Source organism: Rhipicephalus microplus, chromosome 1 (genome assembly GCF_043290135.1).
Source record: "Rhipicephalus microplus isolate Deutch F79 chromosome 1, USDA_Rmic, whole genome shotgun sequence".
NCBI classification, from domain to species: Eukaryota; Metazoa; Arthropoda; class Arachnida; order Ixodida; family Ixodidae; genus Rhipicephalus; species Rhipicephalus microplus.
This window is the reverse complement of record NC_134700.1, coordinates 30255840-30272731: the sequence shown is the minus strand read 5'-3', so window position 1 is coordinate 30272731 and position 16892 is coordinate 30255840. Positions and strand designations below refer to the sequence as shown.

The following is a 16892-nucleotide window of genomic DNA, read 5'->3' as shown; positions in this document are numbered from 1 at the left end:
AAGAAATCGTACGCTACCAGGCCTTGCGCTGTTCATCGTGGGCGGGAGCAGAAAAGAGAAACGCTTTCTTCCCTAGTTTGTGAGCTGAAGCATATCCTGCATTGCAACCAGGTGCAAAGCAGTGTGTTTGCTGCTTACTCGTCACTGTTGCATGGTCATGTTGGCCTGTATTGATCCCGAACAAGTCGAAATAGGAAAAACGCAGACGTTGCGACTTGCGAGCGACTTAAAGTGCAGCGCTAGCGGCTGGCAAGCGCTCTCGACCGATCGCAGTGGCGACTTGCCCGCCGCTCCGCGGTGAAATGAACTTCCAGCACGCCTCCTTTCAAGGCGCGGCCGGGATGATGCTGACACATTTCCTTCTATAGGCGTTCTGTGTTCTAGCCACCATAACGTAGCTGGGTGGTTGTGCTTTACTGGTCCGAGTGTGTTGAAGAGATGAAACCCGGAGTTGTGGTCGCAGACGAGATGTTCCCTGAAGGTGCGGGCCCTTACACTGACCTCGAAGAGGTAGTAGAACGTTCTTGGTTTATGTTGTTCTGCTGCTCGACTTGGTGGGTGCGACCAGTGACGTCTAAACGATAAAAAGTTGCTCCTGTCAGAGGGACTTGTAGTTCCAGCGAGAATGTTTAATAACTGACTGGAAAAAGTTTGAGATGTTTAAAACGTACGCACGTGCGGGAATGTTGCGTACAAGGTGGTTTGTGAACCTCAAGTGATGTTCGGGTACATGGACGTTGTAGTGTCATCATACTCGACAGGTCGTATTAATGCTCCAAGATTTCTCCTTGTTTCAAGGAAGAGAGAACAAGTTTGATAAGCGGGTGGATAATACATCCCTCTTGTCCTTGTTTGCTTATGTGGAAGGCTTTGATTATTTTGTGTATCATTTGGTGCTGGTGTCATGCTAGCACCACGCTATCCCGCGAAAAAGGTGTACAGCCGCAGTATAGGGTGGCTGGCCTAGAACGCAGAAGTGTGATGAGCGCGGCGTTTTTTGCTTACGAGAGAGGGTCTTTCGGCGCACCGATGCCGCTAGGGGCGCTGATCACAGCGGCGTGGGTAGTGAGCTTAGGATACAGGAGTTCACGCTATAGACAACAGATAAATACAAATATCTGGGCGTATGAATAAGCAATGGGACCGAGTACCTAAGGGAACAGGTAATATATGTAACGACTAAAGGTAACAGGAATGCAGCAGTGATGAAAAATAGGGCACTGTGGAATTACAGTAGGTATGATGTTGCAAGAGGAATATGGAAAACGGTCATGGTTCCAGGTCTGACATTTGCCAATGCGGTCTTGTGCATGAGATCAGAAGTTCAAGCAAGATTAGAAATTAAGCAACGTGGAATAGGTGGGCTTGCCTTAGGAGCTCACGGGAATATACCAAATCAGAGAGTACAAGATGATAGGGGATGGACATGATTTGATGGCAGGGAAGGTAGCAGCAAGATAAAATTTGAGAAGCAATTGAGAGAAAGAGGGGAGGAGCGTTGGGCTAGGAAGGTTTTTAGCTACTTGTATATGAAGAGTGTCGAATCAAAATGAAGGAAGAGAATCAGAAAAGTGACGGGTAAATACTTAGAAAACAGCAGGGTGCCAAACCAAAAAGAACTATCAGTTAAGAAGAAGGTGAAAGAAACTGAGACTGACATGTGGACAATTGGCATGATTAAAAAGTCTGCACTAGAGATATATCGAACTCTTCAGCAGGAAATCGCTGAGGAAAGGATCTATGATAATACTCAGGGTAGTTCACTACTGTTTGAGGCCAGGACAGGAGTATTGCGAACTAAGACATATCGAGCCAAATAGGAAGGGTTAGACACGGTATGCAGTGCGTGTGGAGAGGAGGAGGAAACTGCTAAACACTTGATAATGTTCTGTAAAGCACTTCACCCTATAGTTTGGGATGATGGCACAGAGTTTTTCAAAGCACTAGGGTTTAGAGACAGGGAGGGCAAAATAGACTTTAAGCGGGTGAAATTAACAAGAAGGAGGTTATCTGATTGGTGGCTAAAGTCAAGGCACGAGTGAAAATTAAACTATTCACTGCAAAGTATCAGTCCTATACTTCACTATTTAAAGGAAAAAAAAAAAATATCTAGTTGGTGGTTCACTAAGTATTACAGCTAGGTGGCATTAGCCACCGCCCAATCCAAAGGGTACAGCCACATCAATCCATCCATAAGTGATTTTGCATGTCTGAAGCTTGCTTTTATGCTTAATAAGGCAGCAGGTAAAGCCGTTGGAGCACCTATTACATTGCACGGCTTTTCCGGGGGTCAGTCGCTAGTTATTTACTAGTTTGTGTGCGTGTGTTTTTTTTCTCTTGCCAGCCTGTGGGGGAGGTGCACCTACACCGAGCACGCAAATTTTTCTAGTAGAGCTCAGGCTTTCCTTTTTTCGTAGGGCAGGGTTCGCCGCATGCCGTGTTGTGTAATTATCGAGTGGGACAATTCATAAGGACAATTGGTGTTGGTTGCCAAGAGTGAACTGCTGATGAGAATCACCGAGCTGGAGACTGCGTTGGCGACAGAGCAAGAGAAAACGAGGGCTATGGGAGAAAGGCTCAAGTCTTCCGAGGAGGCAGTAGCGAAGGTGAACAAAAGAGTGGCCTATGGAGAGAACGGTAGGGCACCGGCAACCAGGACGGCGGAGAAGAAAGAGCAAGCAAGTTCGGAAAAATAGGTTCAGCCGGTTGAATGGTCGCAAGACCCAGCTTCAGTGAAGTAGTCGTGAGGCTGGGAAGGGACAAAGCAGCCGACGTCACAGGTGCAAGTAACCCCCAGGCACAGGACGCTCCAGCTGAAAAGTCACAGCTCGTGATAATCGCCGGGGACTCGAGTTTATATCAATGCGCAGAAACAATCAAAAAGAGGTTAAGAGGGGACAAGAGGGTTACAGTTGGGACAATCCTAGGATGCAAGCTGAAAGCAGTCATGAGGCAAGCGAGCGCAAAACTCAAAACTACAGCTGATGGACGAAACCTCGTGATAATTGCAGGCGGTTTAAACGATGTCTTAAATGAAAATACGGTAGGACTAGCGACCACACTGGCAAAAGGGGTCGATCACATGCGCGCCATTTCTCCTCAGGTACAGGTAGAGATATGCACGATACCGAAGGTACCGCTGTGTGACAGCAACTTCTAAAGAGCGGTTGTCAACACAAACCAAGAGATTGGGCGGATGAGTCAAGAGAAAGGCTTTGAGGTGGTGGAAATAAGCAGAGAGGTGCATAAGTGAGGTGGTTTTCAACGAGACAGAATTCACTTCGATGGAAAGCTAGGCCATGAGGAGGGTTGGCGACTTGTAGGATGCGCAGTAGCTTTTTTGGGGTGCACGCGGGCCCTTCGGGGTGCAGGATAGCTAGAACGAGGAAAACAAACAGGGGGACTCTTTGACAGGTGGTATGGACAGATACGATTCCAAAGTGGCACCAATTTCTAAGACACGTAGAATCCTGTGCAGAAATCGACGTAGCCACGAGGCCCGAGCCAATTAAGACGTAGGGTATATTAACATGCAGGATTGCAGGAATACTCTGAAGTGGGAAGAGCTAGAACAGCTAAGGGAGGAGAGGTTGATGGTATACGGTTTTGTAGAAACATGTCTTAGGGACATGAAACAACCTCCTAACAATCCCGACTGCGTGTGGGAATATTGTAATAGAACAGAAGGCAGCAGAAAGGGGGGTGGTGTTAGGGCACTCATTCATAAAAGTACAGACTGGCAAAGGGTCAAGCAAGGAACATTTATGGCTAAAAGGGAAAGTGGCAGGGCAAATGATGCTCCTGGGTTTTGTATACTACTGGACAGGCACAAAAGTCAGAGAGGAAAATTGACAAATGATGGGGTGCATAGGAACTGACATTGACGAACCAGCAAAGAGTGTGAAATAAATATATTAGGAGATATGAATGCGCACATAGAAGATATGGATGAATGTACTGACCCAACAGGCAGAATGCGAATGGATATTTGTGAAGGCATGATTTAGTCATTTGCAACAGCACCGATAAATGCGAAGGACAGATAACATGGGAGGTGGGAAGGCAGCAGTCGACGATAGATTACGCGAGAATGTCACATAGGATGCACAATCCGCTAAGGGTGATAAACAAAGATGAATATGGGTCGAGAAGCTTAGGTAGTGATCACAAACGTATCAAGTTGAGTTTTGGAAAAGAAATCAAATTGGAAAGGCGGCATTCACGTAACATAACATAACTTTATTTTCCTTAAAGATTCCTTGAGGCGGTATTACCTAAGGGGTGGGTTAACATATAATTTTTTATTGCCACAAGTTTTTTTTATTGTCACAAGTTTTCATCTCGAAAAATGGACACATAATCGATCGAAAAATGATTATGAGCATTCAGTGGTGAGGACATCATGGGGAGGGTCATTCCAGTCTTTAGCTGTCTGTACAAAGAAGGACATAGAAAAGGTGGTCGCCTTAATCTGCAGCTGGGCAACTTGAAGTGAATGACACGTGCGGTGAGATATGCCGACCGGTGGGGCGATGTAGGGATGACGAAGCGTGCTGTGAAAAAACTTTCGAAAAAGGCTGAGACTAGAGATGCGGCGGCGAATGTCAAAGCTTCAAATTGCCGATTCTTTTTTTACCGATGTTACACTTGTATTGTAAGAGTATGGAGAATGAATGAACCTGAGGGCACGGCTTTGAACTGCCTCGAATGAGTAGATCAGATAAGCTTGGTGGGGTCCAGACTGCAGATGCATATTCCAATTTGGATCAGATAAAGGACTTGTAGGCCTGTAGCTTGATATTTTTAGGTGCGTGCCGGAGGTGACATTTCAGAAAACCCAGAGATTTGTTCGCTGATGATATAATGTTAGTAATACGCGTGCACCAATTTAGATCATTACATATGGTGACACCGAGATGCTTCTATGACTGCACGTGTTCGAGGGTAATGCTAGCAATTACATAAGGGAACAGAAAGGGGTTGTGGCGCCGGTGAAATGAAACGGTCTTGCATTTGTTGGGATTAAGTTTCATGAGCCACAGGTCTCACTATTCTTGCACGTGGTTAAGGTTATCTTGGACAGCGGCTTGATCGATGGGGTTGGTGAGTGGGTGATATATTACGCAGTCATCGGCGAACAAACGGATACAAAAGGAGACACATGAATCTGGGTCGTTTATGTGAATCAGGAAGAGAAGGGGCCCGAGAACGGAGCCTTGGGTGACACCTGACGCTACTGGAACGGGACTAGAGTGTACTTCATCGATGGAGACAAACTGCGAGCAGTTGGTTAGAAAATTCCTCAATTCAATTTACTATGTCAAGATGTATATTTAAAGATCTAAGTTTCATTTAGAGCCGCTTATGAGACACCCTGTCGAATGCTTTCGAGAAATCTAAAAATATTGCGTCCATCTGCAGGTTAGTGTCAAGATTGGCTTGCAAATCCTGAACAAAGAGGGCTAATTGGGTTTCGCAAAAGTAACCTTTACGAAAACCATGCTGTGCGGGCTGGAAGAAGTTGTTGCCGTCAAGAAAGTGAATGATTTGGGAAAAGATGACGTGTTCCATGATTTTGCAGGGTACGCTTGTTAAAGAAATGGGGCGATGGTTTAGAGGGCTGCCTTTGTTACCTGATTTGAAGACCGGAGTGACTTTCCCCATCCTCCAGTCAGCTGTTAAGTGGCCGGTGTTAAGTGACTGTGAGAATATCAGTGACAGAATTACTGAATAAATACATTTAGTGTTTTTAAGAATTTTGGAATGAATTCCGTCCACACCTGCTGAAGAAGACAGTTTCAATTTTTCAATGACAGACATTATACCCTCTGGGATAAATGTTATACGTGACATAGAAGACTGTACACAATCCGGCAACACAGGAAATGGCATAGGGGTTTCGTAGGTAAACACAGATGAAAAAGCAGAATTGAATAGCTCAGCGCTCTCAAAATTACCAATATCGTCGCCCACTTCACTTTTCAGTGTAGTGCTGTGCATTTCCTGCGGATGGTTTTCCAAAATTTCCTAGGGTTATTAGTAAGTATCTTCGGTAGGTCTCTGTGAAAAAACGAGTGCTTGGCGCTGCGTAAGGCGAGCAAATATGCTTTTTCAGCTGCATAGTATTTTTCCGAATTGTGAGCACTGTGTTTAAGCTTGGCAGCCCGAAATAACCTTTTTTTTTTTCTTATTTCAAGTCTTTTCAAGGTTTTTAAAAACCATGATTTCTGGGAAGACGTGCGAAATGTAGTTGTAGGTATGAACTTTCTTGCTAACTCCCCTATTTTATTTTTGATAATTGTCCAGTTGTCTTCGACTGTTCTGCTCAAAAGACGAGCTTCAAAGTCTGGTAAAAAGGCTTGAAGTTCGTTGTTGATTGCCTCGTAGTTATCATACAGACTGATAGTATTTGATTGAATCTGGCTGGGCAAGTGACTGAAATTGAAGACATAGTGTATAACTTTATGATCGTTGATTTCGCGTAGGTATGTAAACGAAGGTAGTGTTTCAGGCTGTGTTGTTAATACTAAGTCTAATATGTTCGCTGAACTATTTGACACGCGGGTTGGCTTCAACGGCAGCTGTGTGAGGTTGAAGTTTAGGCAGATATTGACAAATTCTTTTGCTTCCGCGCTTGTTCCTGACACACTGCCTGATCTTGCCAATCGATGTCCGGATAGTTAAAGTCGCTGAAAATCAGGACGCACGCGTTGGGATGTTTCAAAATGGATAGTTCAATATCTTGTTAAATTGCTGTGAAAAGTCTGGGCTGCTTTGCAGGGGCCAATAGCACACTCCAAGTAGCAATGTTAGTGGCATAGAACGAATGAGAAGCCATAGGATTTTTAAGTCAGTTGTAATGTAGACGACTCAGCACGAGAGTTGCTTACTAGTGGCGATTAGAACACCTCCCCTACGGGTGCCATTACGATCGTTACGAAAAACGTTGAAGTTTGGGAGATCGGTCAGGATTTCATCGTCTGTGACGTCACTAGAAAGCCACGTTTCGGTGAGCACGACTATATTGCTGCTAGATGACGACACAAGACTTTATATTTTCTCGCATTTTGAAAGGAAGCTGCGCACGTTAGTGCAGACCACGAAGCAGTGATATTTGCTCGGGTGTCATTACGGGGGCGGTGTGGCAGTTGGCGATGCTGCCTGGTTTGCTGTGGGATTTCTTTGACTGTTTGGGATAGTTCATCGAAGGCATACTTTTTTGAGCCAAGAAACGTTTTTTAAAGACACGAAAAAGCAGTCCTTGTTTCTAGCGAAGGCTGTTAGGTGTTTTCGTGCATTTTGAACCGAACGTGAGAAATCCTGCCTGATTGCGTAAGTTGCACCTTTTCAGTTTTTCGCCGTTAGAAAGGATCTCTTCTTTAGTTTTAAAAGATGTAACTTTTACTATGATAGGACGCTGTACGCCAGCCTTGTAGCGGCCGAGCCGATGCGCCCTTTCAATTTCCTTCAGGTCAATTTTTATGTTCAAGTGCTCATTGCAGAGGTTCATAATTAATCCTTCCGATTCCGAGAAAGTTTCAGAGTGGTTAGTATCTGGAAGTCCGTGGAATAGCAAGTTGTTTCGTCGCGAGCGATTTTCAGCGTCTTCGAACCGGGCCTCTAAAGTTTCAATGTGACGGCTGGTGGCAGCCGTACTGGTCTGTAATGTCACTAGTTTTGATTGCACAGTTGAAAGGGTTTTGTAGTGCTCCTCCAACTGTGCTGTTCTATCACTTTGGCCACGAATAGGTTTTTCCGTAGTATGCAGTTGTACTTTTAAGTCTTGCACTTTGGAAAGGAGTGCAGACTGCCCGGTAGATATTTTTTTCAGCTGAGCCAGAATCACAGGGTCAGTAGGCCCTGGATTGGTTTCTATTTCCCCTGACGGTAGCAGTGATAAACAGTAAATGGCATCGATACATTCAAAAGCAAGGCACAGTACTGCGTGCTCGGCAGCTGGACCAGACAGTAATTACTTAATTTTTTTTAAAACAAAGAGCTTTTTTTACCAACCTGCATGGCAAACAAGAGCGGATTAGAGGACTGTTCCGTGGCGTAGCCACCGAGCCCACAGCACGTCGCGCGGGGATGTTTTATGTTGATAGCTGTTGGGGATGCTGATGAAGATTGGGCTGCTAGTGGCTGCCGTATCCATAGTTCCTCGGGTGGGGGCACCGCTTGACAGGCCAGCGCCTCGATGTTGAAACCGCATTGGGTAGGCCTATCCGTGCTGATATCGAGCCACGAAGGCTCGAAGGCTACTGGTCTGTGAGGCACTGTGCCCAGTGAGGCAGAGGCAAGTGCGTGAACGGCAAGCATCATGTACACCTGCATGGCAAACAGGAGCGGATTAGATTACTGTTTCATGGCGTAGCCATCGAGCCCACCGCGGTAATATTTATTCAGAAAGGCAAATGGAAATAGCAACTAAAAAGATTGGGAAAACAATCACCGAAGATACTGAAACAGAGTGAACGTACATAAATCTAACTCAGTTGTTGTAGTTAGAGCTTGCTAAGGTACGAGTCAAATCAACCGGGAAAAACAATAACAAACTCAAGAGCTCGTCAAGAGCTGGTGGGATGTGGAAGTTGAGGGAGCCATAGTAGATGCCAGAAAGCTTCCAGGGAAAACAGGTACGCTAAACTGAAGGCTGAACCGGAAGATGATGTCAAACGAAAACGGAACTTCTTGAGCTGCAGAAGGGAAGCGTCCGATTTGATCAGTGAAAAGATTAGAAGAAAGGAGGGCCCAATGGATGGCAGAAGTAAACAGAAAGGATAGAAAGGCATCGGGAAAGTTTTGGAACCATTCTAATTCTCTGAGTAATAAGACGAGCATGAAACAGAGGTTTATTACTACAGTTCAAGGGGTAAGACTATAAGAGGATGAGGCAATGGAATATATGAAAACAATGATAAGAAAAATTTAAACACGAAGAAAGCACTGCATGCACTGTACCAAATAAGGATGGACTAATTACCTCAGTGGCTCCACTGAGACAACGAGAGTCAGAAAGGGCAGAAAAATGAGGTCCTAATAGCACATCAACAGGCCCTGACGGCATCCCAGTCATGCTAATGAAGAAACTAGGACCAAACTCTAAGCAAACATAAAGAGAGGCAGCGAGCAAAGCAATAATGGGTAGTAGAGCTCCCAATGGGCGGCAACTAAGCAGGATGAGTATCATCTATAATAAAAGGGGGACAAAGCCGATATAAACAAATGCTCTCCTGTAACTGTGACATCAGTAGTTTACAGGCTCGTCATGCAGATAGTAAAGACTACAGACGTGGATGGAGAATGAGGGGGTGCTGGGAGAACTACAATCTAATTTTCCTAAATGAAGGAGGTTGGAGGACAATCTGTTTTCATTGATGCAGTGTATCGATATAGTGGAAAAAGAACACAGGCCCCTGTGGCTGGCATTTCTAGATATCAAGGGAGCTTATGATAGTGGGATTTAAGAAGAATTGTGGAAAATACTGGACACACTAGATGTAGAAGATGGAATAACTAATCTTCTAAAGGATATTTATAAAAATAACAAGGTAGTTATCAAATGGGAAGAACAGGTATTTGAACCTATAGAAATGCATTGCGGGCTTCGACAGGGATGTTCCTTGTCACCTTTGTTATTTATGCTGTATCTCCAGGTACTAGAAGCAAGTTAGAGGGGAGTCGACTCGGATTCCGCCTCTCCTTTGCCAACTAAGAAAAACACTTTGAACAGTCATTACCAGCATTGATGCATGCAGATCTAGTATTAATAGCTGACAACAAGGAAGATCTTCAGGGATTAATAGACATCTGTGGTAATGAGGGAGATAGGGTAAATTTGAAGTTTAGTACGAAAAAATCATGATTTTTAATGATAACAAAGGCAGTGTGCATAAGATACTGGAAGTCACGCTAGAAATAGTGGATAAATACAATTACTTGGGCGTATGGATAAATAACGGGGCTGAGTATCTAAGGAAACACGAAAGATACGTAATGACTAGAGGCCGGATGATTAAGCACTAAAAAAGTGTGTTTTAGGCACCAAAGATAGGCAGGTAAAACACCGTTTTAAGCCCTCGAAATCAAAATTATAGGCGCACTAAAGTTTGAAGAAAATTGAAATATCGGAAAACGACGACGGTGGTGGATTGCATCAACGGCAAGAAGAAAAAAAAATACCGTTTAAGGTAGCAGAAAGGCACAAACGATTGAACATAAGCAGGCACTTACTGCGTGATTCATAGTATATGGTGTTTCGTTTTGTTTTCTAGCATTCTGCATCAAGTGTCCACCATTAAATTAACACTCTCCCGGGTCTCTTTTGTTTCGTTGTGGCTGGGAAGGGCAGTGGTGGAGGAAATAACAAGACCACTGATACCCCAGAAGAGAGCGATTCTAGGTCTAATAGCCTAGGACCGATTTCTCCCCTATCAGTGAATACATTAAAAGGCCCCTCACTAGATTTGGGCATTTCGAGCTGACAAGCGTAATGGTGCACTGGATACTCCGGATCATTCCTGTTAAGATTTGCAAAATTACAGGTCGCGGAAAAATGCTCAAGCTCTAATGAATGCCACTCGCCCTTCTCACGGGCGTGAGCCCCAACATCTATGGAGTGACGTACAGCTAGGAACGCCGCTCCTTTATGTTGAAATTGGTGGGCTGACGTCGTATACCGTACGCTCTTCATCAGAACTTTGTTAAATGCCAGCTATATCTAGCTAAACAGACGAAAAATGTCCCGTCTCCTGATTATATCCTGCATTTTTAACGGTACTTCATTAAGAGCGCTGTACATGACATTACTTGGCATATGCAATTTGCGTGTTTTGTTGTGTAGCATGAATGTGGAGTACATTGGTTTGGGTACATGATAATAAGGGTTGCAGCGCGAGCACGAATGTGCTAGAAGAAACAGACGAAAGTCGAGGTACGGAAGGCAAAGAGGACAACACGAGCGCTGACTACCAACTGAATTTTATTATTGGCAGCACACATGATAATATATACAACAGGCAACCTTTTAACAGCACGCGTGAGCAACGTGACATATTCTGGGGAATGTTCTGATAAAAGGAGGTACAAAAATGGCTAACCCTTATCTAAAAGCGCAAACTCTTTGTCATGCAAGGCCACCGAAGGTTGGCTCACGCATCCGTCACCATTTTTTCTAATAAAATACGCTTCAGCTATTTCCCGAGTTAACTTGTCCATGTGGCGTGCCAGCACACTCACGCCCGGAAATCGAGGCTGGCACCCGCAGCTTTTGCAGTGCAAAACAAGGTTTGAACTGATTCCTTTACATATATCATTCATATGTCCTCCTAACCTTTTATTAATGCACCGCCCAGTTTGGCCTATATAACAACGACCGCACGTTAAAGGAATCATGTAAACAACACCAACTGCACAATCTACAAATTTATTTATGTGTTTTACGGCGCATGTCCAACTTTTTTTGGTGATTCCACTAAGTCGCTCATCCGTCATTCTGCAAATCTGGCTTACTTTGCAGGGAGCTGATAAAACTACATCCACACCATATCTCGAGCCCACCTTCTTCAAACCATGAGATATATTGTGGAAGTATGGGATGACTGCAACTCTTTTTCGCTCCTTATTTCCTCGTGCATTTTCTTGTTTTTGTTTGATTTTTTGCAACAAGGCTTCGCACACTGAAGAAATTACAGATTTTGGAAATCCTGCTGACAGAAGTCTGGTAATTTAGAATGTTACACTATCAGTCATCTTGTGTAGGCTTGACTTGGATAAGCCAGCACTTACAGCCGACGAAGCAATAGCTCTCTTGACCAGTTTTGTGTGGCAGGAGGCATAGTTTAACAGGGGTTTAACACTTCGCGGTTGGTATTCCCAGCATACGTGATTTGGAAACACTGTAATATTAATATCTAAGTACCTCAGTGATCCCTGTTGGGGAACTTCAAAAGTGAGGTCTAGCCCACCTCCATGTGTTTTAAAAGCACTCAATACAAGTTCAGCCGGGTTTTTCCTTTGTGGGCAGCGCACAAAAGGAAACACACAAGAGAAGGAATCAGGACCAGCGCTTGTCCTGATTCCTTCTCTTGTGTGTTTCCTTTTGTGCGCTGCCCACTATGGATAAGTTCCAACTCGCCCGCCTTTCGGTGCTACAAGGGTTTTTCCTGTTAGTTACGGAAGGCAGCAGAAAAATTAAATAGTCGTCCACATATCTGAAAGCGGTTTGCACCAAATCCACAAGTTTATCACTGAGGATGGTGTCAATCTTGGCAAGAAAAATGTCACACAGAACCGGGGCGACCCTCGACCCTATGCAAACTCCCTTACGTTGTCTATAAAGAGACCCTCCCCACGACACAAAAGTGGAGTTCAAGTAGAAAAGCAAAAGTTCCATGAAAGAATTAACACTGACACCACAATCATTAATGAACAAATCTTCATGATTATCCTTGGTTATACAATCTCTAACATAATTTAACAATGTGCTCTGAGGAATGGAATAATACAAATCTACAACATCGATACTTAAAACAGGGCACCCAATTGGATTATTATCCTTGAGGTATCTGACAACTTCTTGCGAATTACGGACGCGGTAGGGGTCATTCAAAACTAAACTAGATAGATGTTTCTGCAAATAACCTCCCAAAAGCTTCTGCCATGTTCCTCTTTCAGAAACAATTGTACGCAAAGGTTGTTCCGGCTTATGGCTCTTAATAGTGAAAAATATAGACAATTCTTGGGAAGAAGCTTCCTTTACGCTACGGGCTAAACCTAGCGAATTCACAGCCTCGAGGCGAGCTATAGCATCTTTCTTGATATTGGAACTTTTTGCTGTAACTTGTACAAAGTGTTTCACAACCGCCTGTGACGCTTTTTGCAAAAAGACATCATTGTGTAGAATAACGAAAACACCTTCCTTATCCGCTTGAAGAACACGCAAATTATTCGCGGACAAGAAACTAGAAAGTGGTTCTAGGCACATGACCGATCTTGATCGTTCGGGTACCTGTAACGTATCATTTTGAAAGGGAAGCGCAAAAACTAAGGGAAAAGAAAGACAGTGCTCTTTGTCTCTATGTCTTTCTTTTCCTGTGTCTTTGCACTGCCCTTTCAAGATCAGTATAATGAGTTAAACCTGAGAAAAAAAAATAAAACAGGCAAGTGAAATCTCAGCTTGTCACTATTTTTCTTTTTGTTTTGAACAGCGTCAAGGTGCTATTCACTAATCGGCCCTTGTTTCGCATCCGCCTTGGTGTACCAGTCACTATAGGGTGCTCCGCTGCTGACCCAAATGCCGCCGACTCGATTGTGGCTGCGGCGGTCACATCTATAAGGAGGTGAAAAAGTAGAGGCCCATGTACTGCGCGATGTCAGTGCACGTTGAAGAACACCACATAGTCAAAATTTCACAACTAGGCTGGGACATGTCATGCATGCGTGCGTGACCTTGCTTACGCATGCTTTTTTTGGTGCGTATGCATCATGTGATTCTCCAGCCCCAATACTGAAGAGAACAGGGAAGGAATGAGGCTCGCGATGGCTAGATGGGACGAAAGGCAAGGGATTCAAGCTTGCTTCTTCACATCATATTTTGGTGGCTCGTAGCGAACCAATTTGAAAATTCAACATGGTAAAAGGCTTTTCATTGGGCACGCAAGAACTTCTCACTACAACTTATTAAGTCACCTAGAGAGGGATGCCTAAAAACTCAATTGCAAATAAAACAAAAGCTGCATGCACAACACATTTTTTTACCCGATGGTGCTGCAGCAGATGGGTTACAATGTCGAACAAAACACGCCTTGATTGGTGCAACACACTCTGTTCTCTTTTTAAGCCATTTCATTCTGTCATGAAACTAATAAAAATGAAATATTAGAAAAATAATTACTGATAAGACATTTAGGATTCTCGATTAGCATGACGTGAAAGGGACTGCTTAGGTACATTTCTTTGTGAATGTGAGTTTTACCATGAAAAGCTTGACATGGGAGCTTTACCTGAAGTTTAATTCGACACGATGATAGTATAATTTCCATCCCATTTAATTTTTCATATTTTTGGAGCTGTCATTTTTGAGTAATGGCTTAGCACAAACCTAGAAGCCCTGTTCTGTCTTTTTTCATGTTCGTCACTAAAAGACATATGACAAGGGACCTCATATGGAACAAAAGTATTGAAGCGTCCGGTGAATGTATGCTAAATACATAGTTGATTGTAAACATGCCGGCGCCTGTCTCAATAAGACAGATACTTAGGCTAGTTGGTGATTGGGAATCAACATATTTGCACAGCGCAGGACAACGAGTAGTTACGACGTAACTACGAAAGAAAAGACAAAGACAGAAAGAGCGCCGACTTCAACTGAAATTTTATTAGCGAAAATGCTGGAAATATATACTCGTGACAGAGCACCACCGCGCAATCGCGCAACCTATTGCATCACAGCAAGAGAATCATGATCTCATTATATGATTAGAATGCCACAGCTCAGCTCAAATTCACGATTGATTGTGTCAAAGCCAGAAACTCGATTTCTTTTTTAGTCAGAGCAAGCGAAGGCATGTTGGTACATCGATCACCCAACATTTGCATTTAATTGGCCTCCATAATTTCTCGTGTTAGAAGTTAGCTGGTGACGGTTATGAAGCGTGGAAACTTGGGCAAGTTGGTAGGACATAACTGAATGTAGGAACAGCGTAACCTAGAAGTAGTTACTTCATAACTACGGAAACGAAAGCGCTCTTTTCTGTCCTTGTGTTTTCGCTTCCGTAGTTACGAAGTAACTACTTCTAGGTTGCGCTGTTCCTACATTCAGCACTGGTGACGTTGTTTGGCCACAACAGTGCACTTTTTGAATTCTGGTCTGCAACCACAATTTCTGCAATGGATGCCCAAATGACCTTGCACAGCTGGGTGTACATTGTAATGATGTTCCTTTAAACGTTCATTCAGGCACCGGCCTGTTTGCTTAACATATATCTTGCTGCATGATAATGAGAGCAAATAAACGATGGCTATCGCACATGCTACGAATAGCCTTCTATGTTTGATTGTGCAGCTTCGTTAATTAGCAGCTTCGTTGAGCAGGCTTCCCGTCTAATCAGCGCTGGTTTCCTCGATCATGTGCTGATTTCCTCGATCATGTGCTGGTTTCGGTGGCGGAAAAGTTACTTAAAACAATTAAACAAGGACGAGTATCATCAGTGAATTGCATGGCTAGTAGCTCAAAGCGTGTGGCTGGGATCCCCTATCTACCTAGGATTTCGCACAATTTGAAAAAAATAGGTGATGAGTTAGATGTGGAGGTTGTTTTCTCTGCCCTAGAAAAGCTGTCAGCGCTCTAAAAACGGGTGAATGCACGGTCGGCACTAAGGAGCTACTGCACAATCAAACATAGAAGGCTATTCGTAGCATGTGTGATAGCCGACGTTTATTTGCTCCCGTTGTCATGCGGCAAGATATATGTTGGGGAAATGAGCCAGTGCCTAAATGAGCGTTTAAAGGAGCATCATTACAATTTAAACTCAGCTGTGCAAGGTCATTTGGGCATTCATTGCAGAAATTATGGTTGCAGACCGGAGTTCGATAAGTGCACTGTTGTAGCCAAACACTGTCACCAGCTAACAGGAGAGAATATGGAAGCCAATGAAATGCAAATGCTGGGTGATCGATGTATCAGCATGCCTTCGCTTGCTCTGACTAAAAAAAGATATTGAGTGTCTGGCTTTGACACAATAGATTGTGAATTTGTGCTGAGCTGTGGCGATGTGACCATATATTGAGATGATGATTGTCTTGCTGTGATGTAATAGGTTGCACGATTGCGCGGTGATGTTCTGTCACGACTATATATTTCCAGCTTAGCTAATAAAATTTCAGTTGAAGACAGCGCTCGTTCTGTCCTTGTTTGTTCTTCCGTAGCTACATCGTAACTACTCGTAGTCTTGCGCTGTGCCAATATGTTGATGCCTGTCTATGATTTCGATGATTTCGATTAAACGAAAGTATAACGATTTGGCGACTTTTGCCACCACTAAATCAACAAGAGCATTCCATGGGTGACCCTCCATGGTTTTTCATTCGTTCGCCAGCTACCAGCAGCTGCCCAGAAAAACCTGCTCTTCCTTTTCCACCTCAGCATGCAGATACTTCAGGGCACTGGACAGCTGTCTGTAGAAGGCTGTCGCCGCATCCATGGCCACAGATGTCACCTTTATTTTCTTTCCCCATCTTTAATTCTCTCTCCTCCTTCCACTGCAGACGATAAGACGTTCTTCCACTTAGGGCTGCAGAAATAGCGTCTTTTGCACTTTTCATGCGCTTCCTCCAATCGCTCGCTGCTGGTCAGCTTTGTTTTCGTTGAACCTTATAGTGTTTGAAAATATCAATGTTGCCTTTTTTACATGAATAACGGTTTCACATAACGCTTGAGAACAAAATTTGGTCCTGAATAGCACTCATATATGCGTTCATTTGAAAAATAGGCATTTAGAGGCACGTATTGGTGAACACCCAGAATAGGCATTTATAGGCACTATAAAAACACTATAAAAGCCCTTTTTAACCTCCAATTCTTGCTCACATATTAAAATGGCATGATAGGAACGCAAGGAAAAAAATAGGCAATTGCCTATAATCAGGTCTCTGGTAATGACTAAGAGCACTAGGATTGCAGCTTTAATGAAAAATAGGGCTCTGTGGAACTACCATAGGTATGACAATGTGAGAGGGATTTGGAAAGGTGTCATGGTTCCGGGTTTGACGTTCGGCAATGCGGTCTTGTGCATGAAATCAGAAGTTCAAGCAAGATTGGATATTAAACAACGTGGCATAGGTAGACTTGCTTTTGGAGCACATGGGATTATCCTAAATGAGGGGGTATAGGG

At 43.8% G+C, this 16892-nt stretch overlaps 1 protein-coding gene across 3 annotated transcripts in view; it reads left to right on the top strand.

Moving 5' to 3' along the window:
• Positions 1–306: 306 nt before the first annotated feature.
• LOC142812623 (COP9 signalosome complex subunit 9) overlaps positions 307–16892 on the top strand; it is a 148445-nt gene continuing 131859 nt past the window's right edge. The window contains exon 1 of one of the 3 annotated variants that reach the window (XM_075891634.1): positions 307–510. In XM_075891634.1, the coding sequence (XP_075747749.1) occupies positions 439–510 (72 nt within the window). In that variant the 5' untranslated portion in view covers positions 307–438. The remainder of the gene's footprint in view (positions 511–16892) is intronic. The other 2 variants (XM_075891640.1, XM_075891648.1) reach the window with 2 other exon arrangements.